Consider the following 20,436-nt stretch of genomic DNA (forward strand, 5'->3'; position numbering starts at 1 on the left):
TGCACCACCATTCAATATGATCATGGCTGATCATGCAACTTTAGTACCCCATTCCTGCTTTCTCTCCATACCCCTTGATCCCTTTAGCCATAAGGGTCATATCTAACTCCCTTTTGAATATATCTAACGAATTGGCCTCAACAATTTTCTGTGGTCGAGAATTCCACATGCTCACAATTCTCTGAGTGAAGAAGTTTCTCCTCATCTTGGTCGTAAATGGCTTACCCCTTATCCTTAGACTGTGACCACTAATTCTGGACTTCCCCAACATCGGGAACATTCTTCCTGCATCTAACCTGTCCAATCCCGTCATAATTTTATATGTTTCAAGGAGATCCCCTCTCATTCTTCTAAATTCCAGTGAATACAAGCCTAGTCGATCCAATCTTTCTTCATATGTCAGTCTTGCCATCCCGGAATCAGCCTGGTGAACCTTAGCTGCACTCCCTCAAGAGCAAGAATGTCCTTCCTCAGATTAGGAGACCAAAACTGCACACAATATTCCAGGTGAGACCTCACCAAGGCCCTGTACAAGTGCAGTAAGATCTCCCTGCTCCTATACTCAAATCCCCTCACTATGAAGGCCAGTATGCCATTTGCTTTCTTTACTGTCTGCTGCACCTGCATGCCTATCTTCAATGACTGATGTACCATGACACCCAGGTCTCGTTACACCTCCCCTTTTACTAATCTGTCACCATTCAGATAATAATCTGCCTTCCTGTTTTTGCCACCAAAGTGGATAACCTCACACTTATCCACATTATACTGCATCTGCCATGCATTTGCCCATTCACCTAACCTGTCCAAGTCCCCCTGCAGCCTCCTAGCATCCTCCTCACAGCTCACACCGCCACCCAGCTTAGTGTCATCTGCAAACTTGGAGATATTACATTCAATCCTTTGTCTAAATCATTAATGTATATTGTAAATAGCTGGGGGTCTTAGCACTGAACCCTGCAGCACACCACTAGTCACTGCCTACATCTGAAAAGGACCTGTTTATTCCCACTCTTTGCTTCCTGTCTGCCAACGAGTTCTCTATCCATATCACTACATTACCCCCAATACCATGTGATTTAATTTTGCACACTAATCTCTTGTGTGGGACCTTGTCAAAAGCCTTTTGAAAGTCCAAATACATCACATCCACTGGTTCTCCCTTATCCACTCTACCAGTTACATCCTCAAAAAACTCGAAAAGATTTGTCAAGCATGATTTCCCTTTCAAAAATCCTGCTGACTTGGACCGATCCTGTCACTGCTTTCCAAATGCGCTGCTATTACATCTTTAATAATTGATTCCAGCATTTTCCCCACCACCGATGTCAGGCTAACCGGTCAAAAATTCCCTGTTTTCCCTCTCCCTCCTTTATTAAAAAGTGGGGTTATATTAGCTACCCTCCAATGCATAGGAACTGAACCAGAGTCCATGGAATGTTGGAAAATGACCACCAATGCATCAATTATTTCTAGGGTCACTTCCTTAAGTACTCTGGGATGCAGACTATCAGGCCCAGGATTTATCAGCCTTCAGTCCCTTCAATTTCCCTAACACCATTTCCTGACTAATAAGGATTTCCCTCAGTTCCCCCTTCTCGCTAGACCCTCGGTCCCCTAGTATTTTCAAGAGGTTATTCGTGTCTTCCTTAGTGAAGACAGAACCAAAGTATTTGTTCAATTGGTCTGCCATTTCCTTGTTCCCCATTATGAATTCCACTGATTCTGACTGCAAGGGGCCTACATTAGGCTTCACTAATCTTTTTCTCTTCACATATCTGTAGAAGTTTTTGCAGTCAGTTTTTATGTTCCCTGCAAGCTTACTCTCATACTCTATTTTCCCCCTCCTAATTAAACCCTTAGTCCTCCTCTGCTGAATTCTAAATTTCTCCAGTCCTCAGGTTTGCTGCTTTTCCTGGCCAATTTATATGCCTCTTCCTTGGATTTAACACTTTCCCTAATTTCTCTTGTTAGCCACAATTGTTGTCGTTCATCCATGTGATATTTAAATGTTTGCCACTGCCTATCCACCGTCAACCCTTTAAGTATCATTCTCCAGTCTATCCTAGCCAATTCACGTTTCATACCGTCAAAGTTTTCTTTCTTTAAGTTCAGGACCCTAGTCTCTGAATTAATTGTGTCACTCTCCATCTTAATGAAGAATTCTACCATATTATGGTCACTCTTCCCCAAGGGGCCCCACACGACCAGATTTCTAATTAATCATCTCTCGTTACACAAGACCCAGTCTAGGATGGCTTGCTCTCTAGTTGGTTCCTCGACATATTGGTCTAGAAAACCATCCCTTATACAGTCCAGGAAATCCTCCTCCACAGTATTGCCACCAGTTTGGTTAGCCCAATCAATATGCAGATTAAAGTCTCCCATGATAACTGCTGAACGTTTATTGCACACGTCCCTAATTTCCTGTTTGATGCCATCCCCAACCTCCCTACTACTCTTTGGTGGTCTGTACACAACTCCCACTAACGTTTTCTGCCCTTTGATGTTTCTGCAGCTCTACCCATATAGATTCCACATCATCCACGCTAATATCCTTCCTTACCATTGCGCTAATCTCCTCTTTAACCAGTAACGCTACCCCATCTCCTTTTCCTTCCTGTCTGTCCTTCCTGAATATTGAATACCCCCGGATGTTGAGTTCCCAAGCCTTGGTTACTTTGGAGTCATGTCTCCATAATCCCAAGTACATCATATCTGCATTAACAGCTATCTGCGCAGTCAATTCATCCACCTTATTACGAATGTTCCTCGCATTGAGACTCAGAGCCTTCAGGCTTTTTTTTTAACACTCTTTGTCCTTTTAGAATTATTTTGTAATGTGGCCCTTTTTGATTTTTGCCCTTGATTTCTCTGCCCTCCACTCTTGCTTTTATCCTTCCTACCTTTTGCTTCTGCCCCCTTTTTACTTCCCTCTGCCTCCCTGCATAGATTCCCATCCCCCTGCCATTTTAGTTTAAACCCTCCCCAACAGCACTAGCAAATATTCCGCCGAGGACATCGGTTCCGGTCTGCCCAGGTGCAGTTTAGTACTGGTCCCACCGCCCCCAGAATCGGTTCCAATGTCCCAGGAATTTGAATCCCTCCCTCTTGCTCCACTCCTCAAGCCACGTATTCAGCTGAGCTATCCTGCAATTCCTACTCTGACTAGCACGTCGCACTGGTAGCAATCTGACATTACTACCTTTGAGGTCTTGCTTTTTAATTTAACTCCTAGCTCCCTAAATTCAACTTGGAGGACCTCATCCCATTTTTTACCTATATCGTTGGTACCTATATTCACCACGACAACTGGCTGTTCATCCTCCCCCTCCAGAATGTGCTGCAGCCGCTCTGAGACATCCTTGACCCTTGCACCAGGGAGGCAACATATCATCCTGGAGTCTCATTTGCGGCCGCAGAAACGTCTATCTGTTCCCCTTACAAATGAATTCCCTATCACTTTCGCTCTCCCACTCTTTTTCCTGCCCTCCTGTGCAGCAGAGCCACCCCTGGTGCCATGGACTTGGCTGCTGCTGCCTAACCCTGATGAGTCATCTCCTCTAACAGTAGCCAAGATGGTGTATCTGTTTTGGAGGGAGATGACTACAGAGGACCCCTGCACTACCTTCCTTCCACTGCTCTGCTTGATGGTCACCCATCTGGCTGTGTAACCTGTACCTGCGGTGTGACCAACTCACTAAACGTGCTATTCACAACATCCTCAGCATCGCGGATGCTCCAGAGTGAGTCCATGCGCAGCTCCAGTGCCGCAATGTGGTCTGTCAGGTGCTGCAGCTGGATACATTTTCTGCACATGTAGTTGTCAGGGACACTGGAAGCATCCCTGATTTCCCGCGTAGCACAGGAGGAGAAAGGAATAGAGGGTACGTTGATGGGATTAGATGATGTAGGGAGGGAGGAGGCTCGTGTGCAACATTAAGACTGGCAAGGACTAGTTGGGTCAAATGGTTGTAAAATTCCACCCAATTCAATTCACAACTGTTAACGGGTTTGACACAGTTCCAATGGTTGCACATAAAATAACTGAAATACACCATCAAATGGTGCAATATTTATCCATTCTATGGCTTTGTCAGACTGGGTTAAGAACTATTCCAAAATGCAGTGCGTTGTGTCAGCTATAAGGTGATCATTAGCCCATTACATTCTCCACAAATAATTTGCTTTTTTCCAGCAAGTTAAAATCCCGCTAGTTGTTTTCACAAAACATCAACAAAGTACTGTACCCATTCCATTTTGGAATTAGAATGGTGCTAAAACTGTCTTGCAGGAATTGTGTGGTCCACTATACGATGCCACAATCTCTACGATAGGACGACTAAACTTAAATAAAGGTATGAGGATAGAGTTGGCTAAAGTGGACTGGGAAAATAGAGTAGTGTCGGACGGTTGATGAACAGTGGCGTACATTTAAGGAGATGTGGCCCTAGAAATAGTGGATGCATTGGTGATCATTTTCCAACAGTCTATCGACTCTGGATCAGTTCCTATGGACTGGAGGGTAGCTAAAATAACACCACTTTTTAAAAAAGGAGGGAGAGAGAAAATGGGTAATTATAGACCGGTTAGCCTGACATCAGTAGTGGGGAAAATGTTGGAATCAATTATTAAAGATGAAATAACAGCGCATTTGGAAAGCAGTGGCTGGATCAGTCCAAGTCAACATGGATTTATGAAAGGGAAATCATGCTTGACAAATCTTCTTGAATTGTTTGAGGATGTAACTAGTAGAGTGGACAAGGGAGAACCAGTGAATGTGGTGTATTTGGTCTTTCAAAAGGCTTTTGACAAAGTCCCAAACAAGAGACTGGTGTGCAAAATTAAAGCACATGGTATTGGGGGTAATGTACTGGCGTGGATAGAGAACTGATTGGCAGACAGGAAGCAGAGAGTCGGGATAAATGGGTCCTTTTCAGAATGGCAGGCAGTGACCAGTAGGGTGCCGCAGGGCTCAGTGCTGGAACCCCAGCTATTTACAATATACATTAATGATTTAGATGAAGGAATTGAGTGTAATATCTCCAAGTTTGCATTTGATACTAAACTGGGTGGCGTTGTGAGCTGCGAGGAGGATGCTAAGAGGCTGCAGGGTGACTTGGACAGGTTAGGTGAGTGGGCAAATGCATGGCAAATGCAGTATAATGTGGATAAATGTGAGGTTAGCCACTTTGGGGGCAAAAACACAAAGGCAGAATATTATCTGAATGGCGGCGCAACGGAGGTGCAACGAGACCTGGGTGTCATGGTACATCAGTCATTGAAAGTTGGCATGCAGGTACAGCAGGCGGTGAAGGCAGCAAATGGTATGTTGGCTTTCATAGCTCGGGGTTTTGAATATAGGAGCAGGGAGGTCTTACTGCAGTTGTACAGGGCCTTGGTGAGGCCTCACCTGGAATATTGTGTTCAGTTTTGGTCTCCTAATCTGAGGAAGGACGTTCTTGTTATTGAAGGAGTGAGGCGAAGGTTCACCAGACTGATTCCTGGGATGGCTGGTCTGACATATGAGCAGAGACTGGATCGACTGGTCCTTTATTCACTGGAGTTTAGAAGGATGAGAGGGGATCTCATAGAAACATATAAAATTCTGACGGGACTGGACAGGTTAGATGCAGGAAGAATGTTCTCGATGTTGGGAAGTCCAGAACCAGGGGACACAGTCTAAGGATAAGGGGTAAGCCATTTAGGACCGAGATGAGGCAAAATTTCTTCAGTCAGAGAGTTGTTAACCTGTGGAATTCTCTCCCGCAGAGAGTTGTTGATGCCAGTTGGTTGGATATATTCAAGAGGGAGTTAGATATGGCCCTTATTGCTAAAGGGATCAAGAGGTATGGAGAGAAAGCAGGAAAGGGGTACTTAGGTGAAAGATCAAATATGTTCTTATTGAATGGTGGTGCAGGCTCGAAGGGCCGAATGGCCTACTCCTGCACCTATTTTCTATGTTTCTATGTTACTATGTAACTCTCAAGAAAAATATATTCCAGTGAGGAGAAAAGGGTGTAAAAGAAAAGATAGCCTTCCGTGGCTAACTAAAGAAATAAAGGACGGTATTCAATTAAAGACAAGGGCATACAAAGTGGCCAAAACTAGTGGGAGGACAGAAGATTGGGAAGCTTTTAAAAGCCAGCAAAGAATGACTAACAAAATGATTAAGAAAGGGAAGATAGACTATGAAAGTAAGCTCGCACGAAATATAAAAACAGATAGCAAGAGTTTCTATAGGTATATAAAAAGGAAAAGATTGGCTAAAGTAAATATTGGTCCCTTGGAGGGCGAGACCGGGGAATTAGTAATGGGGAACATGGAGATGGCAGAAACTCTGAACAAATATTTTGTATCAGTCTTTACAGTAGACGACTCAAACAATATTCCAACAGTGGATAGTCAAGTGGCTATGGGGGGGCGGGATGGGGGAGGAACTTAACACAATCACAATCACTAAGGAGGTGGTACTCAGTAAAATAATGGGACCTAAGGCGGATAAATCCCCTGGACCTGATGGCTTGCATCCTGGGGTCTTAAGAGAAGTAACGGCAGGGATAATGGATGCATTGGCTATAATTTACTCAAATTCCTGGATTCTGAGGAGGTCCCAGCAGATTGGAAAACTGCAAATGTAATGCCCCTATTTAAAAAAGGAGGCAGACAAAAAGCAGGAAACTGTAGACCAGTTAGTCTAACATCTGTGGTTGAGAAAATGTTGGAGTCAATTATTAAAGAAGCAGTAGCAGGACATTTGGAAAAGCATAATTCGGTCAGGTAGAGTCAGCATGGATTTATGAAGGGGAAGTCATGTTTGGCAAATTTGTTGGAATTCTTTGAGGATGTAACGAACAGAGTGGATAAAGGGGAACCAGTGGATATGGTGTATTTGGACTTCCAGAAGGCATTTGACAAGGTGCCATATAAAAGGTTACTGCACAAGATAAAAGTTCACAGGGTTGGGTGGAATACATTAGCATGGATAGAGGATTGGCTAACCAACAGAAAACAGAGAGTCGGGATAAATGGTTCATTCTCAGGTTGGCAATCAGTAACTAGTGGAGTGCCGCAGGGATCAGTGCTGGGAACCCAACTATTTACAATCTATATTAATGAATTGGAAGAAGGGACTGAGTGTAACGTAGCCAAGTTTGCTGACGATACAAAGATGGGAGGAAAAGCAATGTGTGAGGAGGACACAACAAATCTGCAAAAGGACATAGACAGGCTAAGTAAGTGGGCACAAATTTAGCAGATGGAGTATAATGTTGGAAAGTGCGAGGTCATGCACTTCGGCAGAAAAAAAATCAAAGAGCAAGTTATTATTTAAATGGAGAAAAATTGCAAAGTGCTGCAGTACAGTGGGACCTAGAGGTACTTGTGCATGAAACACAAAAGGATAGATGCAGGTACAGCAAGTGATCAGGAAGGCTAATGGAATCTTGGCCTTTATTGCAAAGGGGATAGCATATAAAAGCAGTGAAGTCTTGCTACAGTTATACAGGGTATTGGTGAGGCCACTCCTGGAATACTGCGTGCAGTTTTGGTTTCCATATTTACGAAAAGATATACTTACTTTGGAGGCAGTTCAGAAAAGGTTCACTAGGTTGATTCCAGAGATGTGGGGGTTGACTTATGAGGAAAGATTGAGTAGGTTGGGCCTCTACTCATTGGAATTCAGAAGATTGAGAGATGATCTTATCGAAACGTATAAGATTACGAGGGGGCTTGACAAGATGGATGCAGAGAGGATGTTTCCACTGAGAGGAGACTAGAACTAGGGGCCATAATCTTAAAATAAGGGACCGTCCATTTAAAACTGAGATGAGGAGACATTTCTTCTCTCAGAGGGTTGTAAATCTGTGGAATTCACTGCATCAAGAACTGTGGAAGCCAGGACATTGAATAAATTTAAGACAGAGGTAGACAGTTTCTTAACCGATAAGGGAATAAGGGGTTATGGGGAGCGGGCAGGGAAGTGGACGTGAGTCCATGATCGGTTCAGCCATGATTGCATTAAATGGCAGAGCAGGCTCGAGGGGCCGTATGGCCTACTCCTGCTCCTATTTCTTATGTTATTATGGCTGTTCCTTGTACCTTGGACTGATGGGGCTTTTCTTCCACGGATCAGATACCGGGCCATGCTCACAGAATAAGCCGCATGAAGATAGAATGGTAAAGTTAGCAAACCGTGCTTATGTACCTGTTGCTGAGGTACATCCATTGCTCTGAAGCTTTCACTCATCCGAGACTCCAAAAGACCATCCGTCTGCAGATAGGTAACAGTTTGATAATATTAGTTCAGAATGAATGGATGAATTAACAAGGGTCTTGTTAGACGAATCAGAAAGTTGTGGGTTTGAATCCCACTCCGGAAACCTGAACCCAAAATCTAGGCTGACGTTCAGTGTGGTACTGAGGGAGGTACTGCCTCTCGGATGAGACGTTACTCTGAGCTCCTGTCTGCTCCCTCAGGTGGATGCAAAAGATCCCAGGGCACTATTCAAAGAAGAGCAGGGAAGTTCCCCCCTGGTGTCCTGGCCAATATATATCCCTCAATCAACATTATTGAAACAGGTTATCACATTGCGGTTTGTGAGAGCTTGCTGTGCCCAAAGTGGCTGCCACGTTTTCCACATTATAATAGTGACAACACTTCAAAAATTCTAGGTTGCAAAGCACTTTGAGACATTCCAAGGCCATGAATGGTGCTATACAAATGCAAGTTATTTTTTAAATTCATTCTTTGAGAACCATTAAGGAAAAGCACAACAACACATTATGACAGTGCCTTCAAAAAGAAACATAGAAACATAGAAACATAGAAAATAGGTGCAGGAGTAGGTCATTCGGCCCTTCTAGCCTGCACCGCCATTCAATGAGTTCATGGCTGAACATTCAACTTCAGTACCCCATTCCTGCTTTCTCGCCATACCCCTTGATCCCCCTAGCAGTAAGGACCTCATCTAACTCCTTTTTGAATATATTTAGTGAATTGGCCTCAACAACTTTCTGTGGTAGAGAATTCCACAGGTTCACCACTCTCTGGGTGAAGAAGTTCCTCCGCATCTCGGTCCTAAATGGCTTACCCCTTATCCTTAGACTGTGACTTCCCCAACATAGGGAACATTCTTCCTGCATCTAACCTGTCTAACCCCGTCAGAATTTTATATGTTTCTATGAGGTCCCCTCTCATTCTTCTGAACTCCAGTGAATACAAGCCCAGTTGATCCAGTCTTTCTTGATATGTCAGTCCCACCATCCCGGGAATCAGTCTGGTGAACCTTCGCTGCACTCCCTCAATAGCAAGAATGTCCTTCCTCAGGTTAGGAGACCAAAACTGTACACAATACTCCAGGTGTGGCCTCACCAATGCCCTGTACAACTGTAGCAACACCTCCCTGCCCCTGTACTCAAATCCCCTTGCTATGAAGGCCAACATGCCATTTGCTTTCTTAACCGCCTGCTGCACCTGCATGCCAACCTTCAATGACTGATGTACCATGACACCCAGGTCTCTTTGCACCTCCCCTTTTCCTAATCTGTCACCATTCAGATAATAGTCTGTCTCTCTGTTTTTACCACCAAAGTGGATAACCTCACATTTATCCACATTATACTGGCCAAACCTGTTGAAATAGTTGCAAACCTCTGTGGTATCATTCAACCTTTAAAGTGACTAAAGTAAGGGAGGTCAGACATTAATGGGGAAAAAGCGTACCTGTTTTTTCTCAGCTTTCCTTTTCCCTTCCACTATCTTCCACCTTTCCTCCTCCGCCCATCTCCTTTCATCGTCTCCTTTACTCTTCTGTTCTTTTCTGTGCCTCTCCTTTAGCTCTTGCTTTTTCTTCCCACATTCCTGCTGTTTCCGCAGCTCCTGTTCCCTCTTGTGGTGCTGTGCGAGGCAGCGCAGAAATTGAGAGTTGTCAGAACACCCGAGACCAGTCGATTTATTCCACCAGTCAGATATCAGACTTCAATGGACCGCGCGCTCCCCCGTAGACCAACACAATGGGGGTATTTTGGACTTTGGACAGTGTGAAGCAGGCGATAGTAGATCAGCCGCCTCTATATACTTGTCTGCTGGTTGAAGTTAACGGAAATGCAGATTGGGAGAGATGTATAATGGGTGGCTGAATCAATATCGCCCAAGGTCCAAGTTAGCCCCAGTTACCCCAGGAGTGCTACCTGTGTAAGTGGGAAGGGCATGTATAGGCCCCAAGTTTCCACACGATAAAAAACGGGTGCCCCTCCAAGCTGGGCGCCCGCTTTTCACGCTGAAAACGGCGCCGGAAAATAAACGCGCGATTCTGGAGCGCCCTGCAACTCCATGTCTGTTTGGCGCGGTGCTCAGGGGGGCGGAGCCTACCACTCGCGCCGATTTTGTAAGTGGGAGGGGGTGGGTACCATTTAAATTAGTTTTATTCCTGCCGGCAACCCTGCGCGTGCGCGTTGGAGCGTTCACACACGCGCAGAGTGAAGGAAACATTGGCACTCGGCCATTTTTGTAGTTCTTTGTAGCTGTTTAATTTTTGAACATTTTTTAATAAAAGCACATTGCCATCAGCACATCAGCACTGAGGCTTCTTGCAGCAGTGAGAAGGCTGCAGGAAGCCTCAGAAAGTTGAGGAAGCCGTTTCCCGACAGCCTCCCCCCCTTGCCGTCGGGAAATGGCTGCTGAACTTGTGAGGCTTCCTGCAGCCTTCTCACTGTCTCCTTCCCCCCCCCCCCCCCGCCCACTGTCTGGAACGGCTTCCTCCTCCCCCCCCCCCCGCGGGAACGAACGGCTTCCTCCTCCCCCCCCCCCCCCCGCGGGAACGAACGGCTTCCTCCTCCCCCCCCCCCGCGGGAACGAACGGCTTCCTCCTCCCCCCCCCCCCCCCGCGGGAACGAACGGCTTCCTCCTCCCCCCCCCCCGCGGGAACGAACGGCTTCCTCCTCCCCCCCCCCCGCGGGAACGAACAGCTTCCTCCTCCCCCCCCCCCCGCGGGAACGAACGGCTTCCTCCTCCCCCCCCCCCGGCGGGAACGAACAGCTTCCTCCTCCCCCCCCCCGCGGGAACGAACGGCTTCCTCCTCCTCCCCCCCCCCCCGCGGGAACGAACGGCTTCCTCCTCCTCCCCCCCCCGCGGGAACGAACGGCTTCCTCCTCCTCCCCCCCCCCCGCGGGAACGAACAGCTTCCTCCTCCCCCCCCCCCGCGGGAACGAACGGCTTCCTCCTCCCCCCCCCCCGCGGGAACGAACGGCTTCCTCCTCCCCCCCCCCCGGCGGGAACGAACAGCTTCCTCCCCCCCCCCCCCACGGGAACGAACGGCTTCCTCCTCCTCCCCCCCCCCCGCGGGAACGAACGGCTTCCTCCTCCCCCCCCCCCGGCGGGAACGAACGGCTTCCTCCTCCTCCCCCCCCCCGCGGGAACGAACGGCTTCCTCCTCCTCCCCCCCCCGCGGGAACGAACGGCTTCCTCCTCCTCCCCCCCCCCCGCGGGAACGAACGGCTTCCTCCTCCTCCCCCCCCCGCGGGAACGAACGGCTTCCTCCTCCTCCCCCCCCCCGCGGGAACGAACGGCTTCCTCCTCCTCCCCCCCCCCCGCGGGAACGAACGGCTTCCTCCCCCCCCCCGCGGGAACGAACGGCTTCCTCCCCCCCCCCCGCGGGAACGAACGGCTTCCTCCCCCCCCCCCGCGGGAACGAACGGCTTCCTCCTCCTCCCCCCCCCCCGCGGGAACGAACGGCTTCCTCCTCCCCCCCCCCCCGGCGGGAACGAACGGCTTCCTCCCCCCCCCCGCGGGAACGAACGGCTTCCTCCTCCTCCCCCCCCCGCGGGAACGAACGGCTTCCTCCTCCTCCCCCCCCCCCGCGGGAACGAACGGCTTCCTCCCCCCCCCCCGCGGGAACGAACGGCTTCCTCCTCCTCCCCCCCCCCGCGGGAACGAACGGCTTCCTCCTCCCCCCCCGCGGGAACGAACGGCTTCCTCCTCCTCCCCCCCCCGCGGGAACGAACGGCTTCCTCCTCCTCCCCCCCCCCCGCGGGAACGAACGGCTTCCTCCTCCTCCCCCCCCCCGCGGGAACGAACGGCTTCCTCCTCCTCCCCCCCCCGCGGGAACGAACGGCTTCCTCCTCCTCCCCCCCCCCGCGGGAACGAACGGCTTCCTCCCCCCCCCCCGCGGGAACGAACGGCTTCCTCCTCCTCCCCCCCCCCCGCGGGAACGAACGGCTTCCTCCCCCCCCCCCGCGGGAACGAACGGCTTCCTCCTCCTCCCCCCCCCCCGCGGGAACGAACGGCTTCCTCCTCCTCCCCCCCCCCCGCGGGAACGAACGGCTTCCTCCCCCCCCCCGCGGGAACGAACGGCTTCCTCCTCCTCCCCCCCCCCCGCGGGAACGAACGGCTTCCTCCTCCTCCCCCCCCCCCGCGGGAACGAACGGCTTCCTCCCCCCCCCCGCGGGAACGAACGGCTTCCTCCTCCTCCCCCCCCCCCGCGGGAACGAACGGCTTCCTCCCCCCCCCCGCGGGAACGAACGGCTTCCTCCTCCTCCCCCCCCCCCGCGGGAACGAACGGCTTCCTCCCCCCCCCCCCCCCCCGCGGGAACGAACGGCTGCCTCAACTTGTGAGGCTTCCTGCAGAATTCTCCGTGCCTGAAGCACTTTCACACAGGTAGGAAGATGGTTTATTTAATCTTTTCTTTGCTTATAAATGTTTATTCAGGTTGGATTTATTTGTATAATATTTGTATAAGTATAAATAAGGATTTATTATAGAATTTAATGACTTCCCTTTCCCCCCTCCCCCCCCCCACCTCGTTCTGGACGCCTAATTTGTAACCTGCGCCTGATTTTTTAATGTGTAGAACAGGTTTTTTCAGTTCTACAAAAATCTTCACTTGCTCCATTCTAAGTTAGTTTGGAGTACGTTTTCACTGTGGAAACTTTGAAATCAGGCGTCAGTGGCCGGACACGCCCCCTTTTGAAGAAAAAATTCTGTTCCAAAGTGAAACTGTTCTAACTGACTAGAACTGCAGAAAAAAAAATGTGGAGAATTGCGATTTCTAAGATAGTCCGTTCTCCACCAGTTGCTCCTAAAAATCAGGCGCAAATCATGTGGAAACTTGGGCTCATAGTGTCTTGCCCGAAAACTGGGGAAAGAAGCTTGCTATACAGGATAAACATAGACATAGAAACATAGAAAATAGGTGCAGGAGTAGGCCATTCAGCCCTTCTAGCCTGCACCGCCATTCAATGAGTTCATGGCTGAACATGCAACTTCAGTACCCCATTCCTGCTTTCTCGCTATACCCCTTGATCCCCCTAGTAGTAAGGACTTCATCTAACCCCCTTGATCCCCCTAGTAGTAAGGACTTCATCTAACTCCCTTTTGAATATATTTAGTGAATTGGCCTCAACTACTTTCTGTGGTAGAGAATTCCACAGGTTCACCACTCTCTGGATGAAGAAGTTTCTCCTCATCTCGGTCCTAAATGGCTTACCCCTTATCCTTAGACTGTGATCCCTGGTTCTGGACTTCCCCAACATTGGGAACATTCTTCCTGCATCTAACCTGTCTAAACCCGTCAGAATTTTAAACGTTTTTATGAGGTCCCCTCTCATTCTTCTGAACTCCAGTGAATACAAGCCCAGTTGATCTAGTCTTTCTTGATAGGTCAGTCCCACCATCCCGGGAATCAGTCTGGAGAATCTTCGCTGCACTCCCTCAATAGCAAGAATGTCCTTCCTCAAGTTAGGAGACCAAAACTGTACACAATACTCCAGGTGTGGCCTCACCAAGGCCCTGTACAACTGTAGCAACACCTCCCTGCCCTTGTACTCAAATCCCCTCGCTATGAAGGCCAACATGCCATTTGCTTTCTTAACCGCCTGCTGTACCTGCATGCCAACCTTCAATGACTGATGTACCATGGCACCCAGGTCTCTTTGCACCTCCCCTTTTCCTAATCTGTCACCATTCAGATAATAGTCTGTCTCTCTGTTTTTACCACCAAAGTGGATAACCTCACATTTATCCACATTATACTTCATCTGCCATGCATTTGCCCACTCACCTAACCTATCCAAGTCACTCTGTAGCCTCATAGCATCCTCCTCGCAGCTCACACTGCCACCCAACTTAGTGTCATCCGCAAATTTGGAGATACTATATTTAATCCCCTCGTCTAAATCATTAATGTACAATGTAAACAGCTGGGGCCCCAGCACAGAACCTTGCTGTACCCCACTAGTCACTGCCTGCCATTCTGAAAAGTACCCATTTACTCCTACTCTTTGCTTCCTGTCTGACAACCAGTTCTCAATCTATGTCAGCACACTACCCCCAATTCCCATGTGCTTTAACTTTGCACATTAATCTCTTGTGTGGGGCCTTGTCATAAGCCTTCTGAAAGTCCAAATATACCACATCAACTGGTTCTCCCTTGTCCACTCTACTGGAAACATCCTCAAAAAATTCCAGAAGATTTGTCAAGCATGATTTCCCTTTCACAAATCCATGCTGACTTGGACCTATCATGTCACCTCTTTCCAAATGCGCTGCTATGACATCCTTAATAATTGATTCCATCATTTTACCCGCTACTGAGGTCAGGCTGACCGGTCTATAATTCCCTGTTTTCTCTCATCCTCCTTTTTTAAAAAGTGGGGTTACATTGGCTACCCTCCAGTCCATAAGAACTGATCCAGAGTCTATGGAATGTTGGAAAATGACTGTCAATGCATCCGCTATTTCTGAGGCCACCTCCTTAAGTACTCTGGGATGCAGTCCATCAGGCCCTGGGGATTTATCGACCTTCAATCCCATCAAATTCCCCAACACAATTTCCCGACTAATAAGGATTTCCCTCAGTTTCTCCTTCTTACTAGACCCTCTGACCCCTTTTATATCCGGAAGGTTGTTTGTGTCCTCCTTAGTGAATACCGAACCAAAATAATTGTTCAATTGGTCCGCCATTTCTTCGTTCCCCGTTATGACTTCCCCTGATTCTGACTGCAGGGGACCTACGGTTGTCTTTACTAACCTTTACACTCCAGGAAATCCTGCTCCACCGCATTGCTACCAGTTAGATTAGCCCAATCAATATGTAGATTAAAGTCGCCCATGATTACTGCTGTACCTTTATTGCACACATCCCTTATTTCTTGTTTGATGCTGTCCCCAACCTCACTACTACTATTTGGTGGTCTATACACAACTCCCACTAGCGTTTTCTGCACTTTGGAATTCCGCAGCTCCACCCATACCGATTCCACATCATCCAAGCTAATGTCCTTACTTACTATTGCATTGATTTCTTCTTTAACCAGCAACGCCACCCCACCTCCTTTTCCTTTCTGTCTATCCTTTCTAAATGCTGCATACCTTTGGATGTTGAGTTCCCAGCCTTGGTCACCCTGGAGCCATGTCTCCGTGATGCCAATCACATCGTATCCGTTAAGTGCTATCTGTGCAGTTAATTAATCTATCTTATTCCGAATGCTCCTCGCATTGAGGCACAGAGCCTTCAGGCTTGTTTTTTTTTAAACACACTTTGCCCCTTTAGAATTTTACTGTATTGTGACCCTTTTTGTTTTTTGCCTTGGGTTTCTCTGCCCTCCACTTTTACTATTCTCCTTTCTATATTTTGCTTCTGACTCCATTTTATTTTCCTCTGTCTCCCTGCATAGGTTCCCATCCCCCTGCCATATTAGTTTAACTCCTCCCCAACAGCACTAGCAAACACTCCCCCTCGGACATTGGTTCCGGTCCTGCCCAGGTGCAGACCGTCCGGTTTGTACTGGTCCCACCTCCCCCAGAACCGGTTCCAATGTCCCAGGAATTTGAATCCCTCCCTTCTGCACCACTCCTCAAGCCACGTATTCATCTGAGCTATTCTGTGATTCCTACTCTGACTAGCATGTGGCTTAAAACCGAGATGAGGAGAAATTTCTTCTCTCAGAGGGTTGTAAATCTGTGGAATTGGCTTCCTCAGAGAGCTGTGAAAGCTAGGACATTGAATACATTTAAGACAGAAATAGACAGTTTCTTAAACGATAAGGGGATTGTGTGTCTGTCTGTCTGTCTGTCTGTTCCGGATCCTTCACCATTGTGAACAGTTTGCTTGGACTGGCTTTCACCTGGATAATATCCACCACAGCTGGAGATTCTGCTGTCAGCTATCCAACTATTCTGACATCATTAACTGACACCACGTTAGTAACGTGAGCAAAGAAATAGCCCATCAAAATCAAACTGGCAATTTACTGTCAGAGTAATCTTAATGCAGTATTGATACATGGCCACCTTTATCCTCTGATTGTTCCACAAAGTTTCATTGAACGACTTAGATAGAGACAGGGAGGATTCTCTCTGAAGCTGCCAGAAGATTGATGGTCAGTCACAGTGGCACAATATTTCTTTAAGCAGCGGAGTACAAGAGAACAAACATAAATTCAGATGAGGTGGTTTGGGGACTATCACTGCATGATAGATTCACTGTAGTTCCTCAGCGCTTCACAGCCCAAATCCCTCTTGCGGCAGTCTCTGCTTCATTACTAGTGTCATCGCTCCTGCTCATGTTTGTTGATCACCAGACGTTTGTATTCCTTGGGGATGAAATTCAGGGCCGCCAGAAAGCTAGCGCACTATCTTTTTTTTTTATAAAAAACTTTTCCGCCGGGAGTGTTGAGGCAGCCTTTCCATCAATTTTAGGGACTTTGTACTTTTTTGCCATCAGACCTGAAGTCAGTCAGAGTGGAGGCAGAAGTGCGACGGTAAGTGAGGCCGAGGGGCGGAAGTTGGGCGGGATCGAGTCTCCTCCGCTGTCGCTCAGCTGTGGAGCGGTGGTGACATCACTGCGCATGTGCGTCACATAGAAACATAGAAAATAGCTGCAGGAGCAGGCCACTCGGCCCTTTGAGCTAGCACCACCATTCAATATGATCATGGCTGATCATGCAACTTCAGTACCTCATTCCTGCTTTCTCTCCATATCCCTTGACTCCCTTAGCCGTAAGGGCCACATCTAACTCCCTTTTGCATACATCTAACGAACTGGCCTCAATAACTCTCTGCGGTAGAGAATTCCACAGGCTCACAACTCTCTGAGTGAAGAAGTTTCTCCATTAAAGGGGAGAGAATCGCAGATGTTTTATCTTCGACCACTGGGCCACCAGGGAGGGTTTCGGCCGGGCCATCAGCCTGGCACCCAAGAGGGGGTGCCAGGCTGCCCATTGGCGGCCTAGCCGAACCCGTGGGCAATATTTTGCCGGTTGATCGGGAAGTCGGCCAGTAAAAATAAAAACATTAAGGGCCGCAACGCTGCCGGGCCGCACACACTCCGGATAAGGTGCACCGACAGAAAAAGCTGTTGGGGGAACCGCGCGGTGGGGCAATGATTTTTTTCAGTAAAGTTCGATCGGTGTATTCTGCAGGTGTGGGAGAGCGGCAGTGTGCGTTGTGATGATGCGCTTGTGGTGGTCGGCAGCAGCGGGGCGGAATTGGGGACAGGCCAAAAAAATCCTGAGGTGTATTTGGGTTGTGGCGGCCAATCGACTGCAACGTGGCGGCCGCTCGATTCCGCCTCATGGCCGCTGCGAAACGGTGGAAATGGGCCTTATGCAGACCCTGAATTTCGCCCCCCTTGACTTTCAATGCGTTAAAAGACCAGCTACTGAACTGTGTGCTGAGGAGAGAGGCCACTTTACTCTGGACTGCTTGCTGCTGTAGTGCACTGCAGCACCCGACCTCTCTCTACACAAGCCCGTCTCCCCTCACCACCGATGAACCCCCTATCCCCATCTCTACGTCCGGAGAACTTGTAAACATCTTGTGTACATTATTTTTTAAAAAGCTATTTATAAAATGGCTATTTTTGGAAAAAGAATTATTAGCTCAAAATAGTTTAATTGTTTTCTGTGTTTTACTTCGCCTTTGAAGAAGTTGCAATCTTAACATCCAGTGGATATTACATACCTGCAGAAAGGGTTCATGTTAACTGGACGTAATGCAGCGCAAGCATCTTTCCGGCTCTTTGTTTATCCGTCTGAGCTGCAAATGAGCCAGCAGTGGGAAGGAAAAGTTATGAAGCCAGATGTGATCGCGTACTGCGGGGCCCCCGATTACATCGAGTAAACAGCACAACAACAGGCCATTCAGCCCAAGCAGTCCATACTGCCGTTTATTGCTTTAAATATATATTCGTTCATGGGATGTGGCCGTCGTGGGCAAGGCCAGCATTTATTGCCCATCCCTAATTGCCCTTGAGAAGGTGGTGAGCCGCCTTCTTGAGCTTCAGAGGGCAGTTAAGAGTCAACCACATTGCTGTGGGTCTGGAGTCACATACAGGCCAGACCGGATAAGGATGGCAGATTTTCTTCCCTTAGGACATTAGTGAACTAGATGGGTTTTTACAACAATCCGGCAGTTTCATGGTCACCATTACTGGCACTAGCGTTTTAATTCCAGATTTATTTAATTAACCAAATTTAAATTCCCCAGCTGCCGTGGTGGGCAATGCTCCACGATTGGCCGCAACAACAAAATAATTATTTTTAAAAAGCAAGCTCTCGAACAGGGCGGCCATCAGAAACAAGCAGCGAAGGGCGAATCTTCAGCAGCAGAACAAAACAATAAAAGACAAGCCTTACATCTTCCAGCCACCTCCTCTGCTCCTTCTGCTGATCGATGCGCTTCTGCCGCTCAGCCAGCAGCTGCCGCTTGTACTTCTCCTGCTCCCGGAGCTGCTGCTGGAGCATCTGGTGCTGGTGCTGGGACACCGCGCGGCTCGTGTCCTCCTGCTGCAGCCGCAGAAACTCTCGGCGGAGGGTCGACTCTCCGGGCTGGTTGACAATGGAGCTGGACAGAGAGCAGGGAACAGGTTATCCAGATGGCGATAGTACAGAGTGGGGAATGCTACGGATATCATCAAGACCTCGGGGGTGGGGGTGGAGAGAGAGAGAGAGGGGGTTGTTGGGGAGCTGCACATTACTGATGCTTGCTCCACTTTCCTCATAAATCTCCACTCGTTGGAGAGCGAGTCAAATTTAAATATTTTTTGAAATTTAATTTTGTTTGGAGCGAAAGGCGTGGTTTTACTTGGAATTGTATTTTGCAGGAATGCTGCGTTGATTGCATTGCATCTGAGCTACACATTTCATGGCAGATGGGCGTTTTACCATATACTGTGAAAAACTAGGGCATGAACACTTCAGGCACAACAGGGTTGAAATATTTCAGAGAATAACATTTTTGCCTAAAAAAAAACAGATGAAATAATTTATCGTCTTATTGAAGATCTTATCTGTAACTGTATGTGGGACATTTTCATTTTTGTTTGATTGAAGCTCCTCTCTCACTCTTCCCCTCACCACTGCTGCATCAGATTGGATATTTGCTTGAAAAGGTAAAATAAAAAAGCATGCAGGGTGTGATAGGGGTTCGTGGGACAATTTGGACAGCTCTTTCAAAGAGCAGGCAGAGGTTTGATGGGCCGAATGGCCTCCTTCTGTGCCGTAAGATTCGATGATTAAGTCTACAACTGACTTTGATACCTGGTCTGTATTTATTCATTTACAGGATGCACAACACTGCAAGGCTGGCATTTATTGCCCATCTCTAACTGCCCCTTGAGAAGGCGGCGGTGGTGAGCCGCCTTCTTAAACCGCTGCAGTCCGTGTGGTGAAGGTACTCCCATAGTGCTGAGCTTGTCGCAGCAGTTTGGTACAACTGAGTGGCTCGCTAGGCCATTTCAGAGGGCATTTAAGAGTCAACCACATTGCTGTGGGTCTGAAGTACACATGTAGGCCAGAGCGGGTAAGGGTGACAGATTTCCGTCCTTAAAGGACATTAGTGAACCAGATGGGATATTACAACAATCCGGTAGTTTTATGGTCACCATTACTCACACTAGCTTTTTATTCTAGATTTATTTAATCAACTGAATTTAAATTCCCCAGCTGCCGTGGTGGGATTTGAACTCATATCTCCAGATCATTAGTCCAGGCCTCTAGATTACCAGTAACATAATCACTATGCTACCCGTGACTTGCTTACTGTAGTAAGTTATTTGGTTTAGGTGACTTTGGCTAAAGGAGAGGAATATCTCACTTCTCTAGCTAGCCCTGCTGGAAGTGCACATGTGTAGATGTTGCTTGAGGGCGGAATTGGGCTCAGCCGTACCGCCCCAAGTAGTTGAATAGCCTGACAACACTTGGATGAGGTACTGGAAGACACCGAGCGCCTGTGGAACTGTTTCCCGCAAAGCAGTCACCCTCAGGACTGGGAGAAAGTTGGTGGGAAGTGAAAGTGTACCTTAAATTTCTGAGCTCATCAAGGTGATGGATATCAGCGATGGGGAATACAAAATTTTTTTAACTTTCTGCACTCAGTTTTAGGATCAATTACTCCCACATCAAGTCAATCAAGGTTAAATACAGAGTAAAGCTCTCTA

The 20,436-nt window shown here is 48.1% G+C and overlaps 1 protein-coding gene across 1 annotated transcript in view; it reads right to left on the reverse strand.

Annotated features, from left to right (window-relative positions):
- LOC139265663 (mitogen-activated protein kinase kinase kinase kinase 4) overlaps positions 1-20,436 on the reverse strand; it is a 421,183-nt gene that overhangs the window by 172,508 nt on the left and 228,239 nt on the right. The window contains exons 12-14 of the mRNA XM_070882863.1: positions 18,635-18,842; positions 9,725-9,898; positions 8,207-8,272 (exon numbers count right to left, since the gene is read on the reverse strand). Coding sequence (XP_070738964.1) covers positions 8,207-8,272; positions 9,725-9,898; positions 18,635-18,842 — 448 coding nt within the window. The remainder of the gene's footprint in view (positions 1-8,206; positions 8,273-9,724; positions 9,899-18,634; positions 18,843-20,436) is intronic.

This window comes from Pristiophorus japonicus, chromosome 6 (genome assembly GCF_044704955.1).
Source record: "Pristiophorus japonicus isolate sPriJap1 chromosome 6, sPriJap1.hap1, whole genome shotgun sequence".
NCBI lineage: Eukaryota > Metazoa > Chordata > Chondrichthyes > Pristiophoridae > Pristiophorus > Pristiophorus japonicus.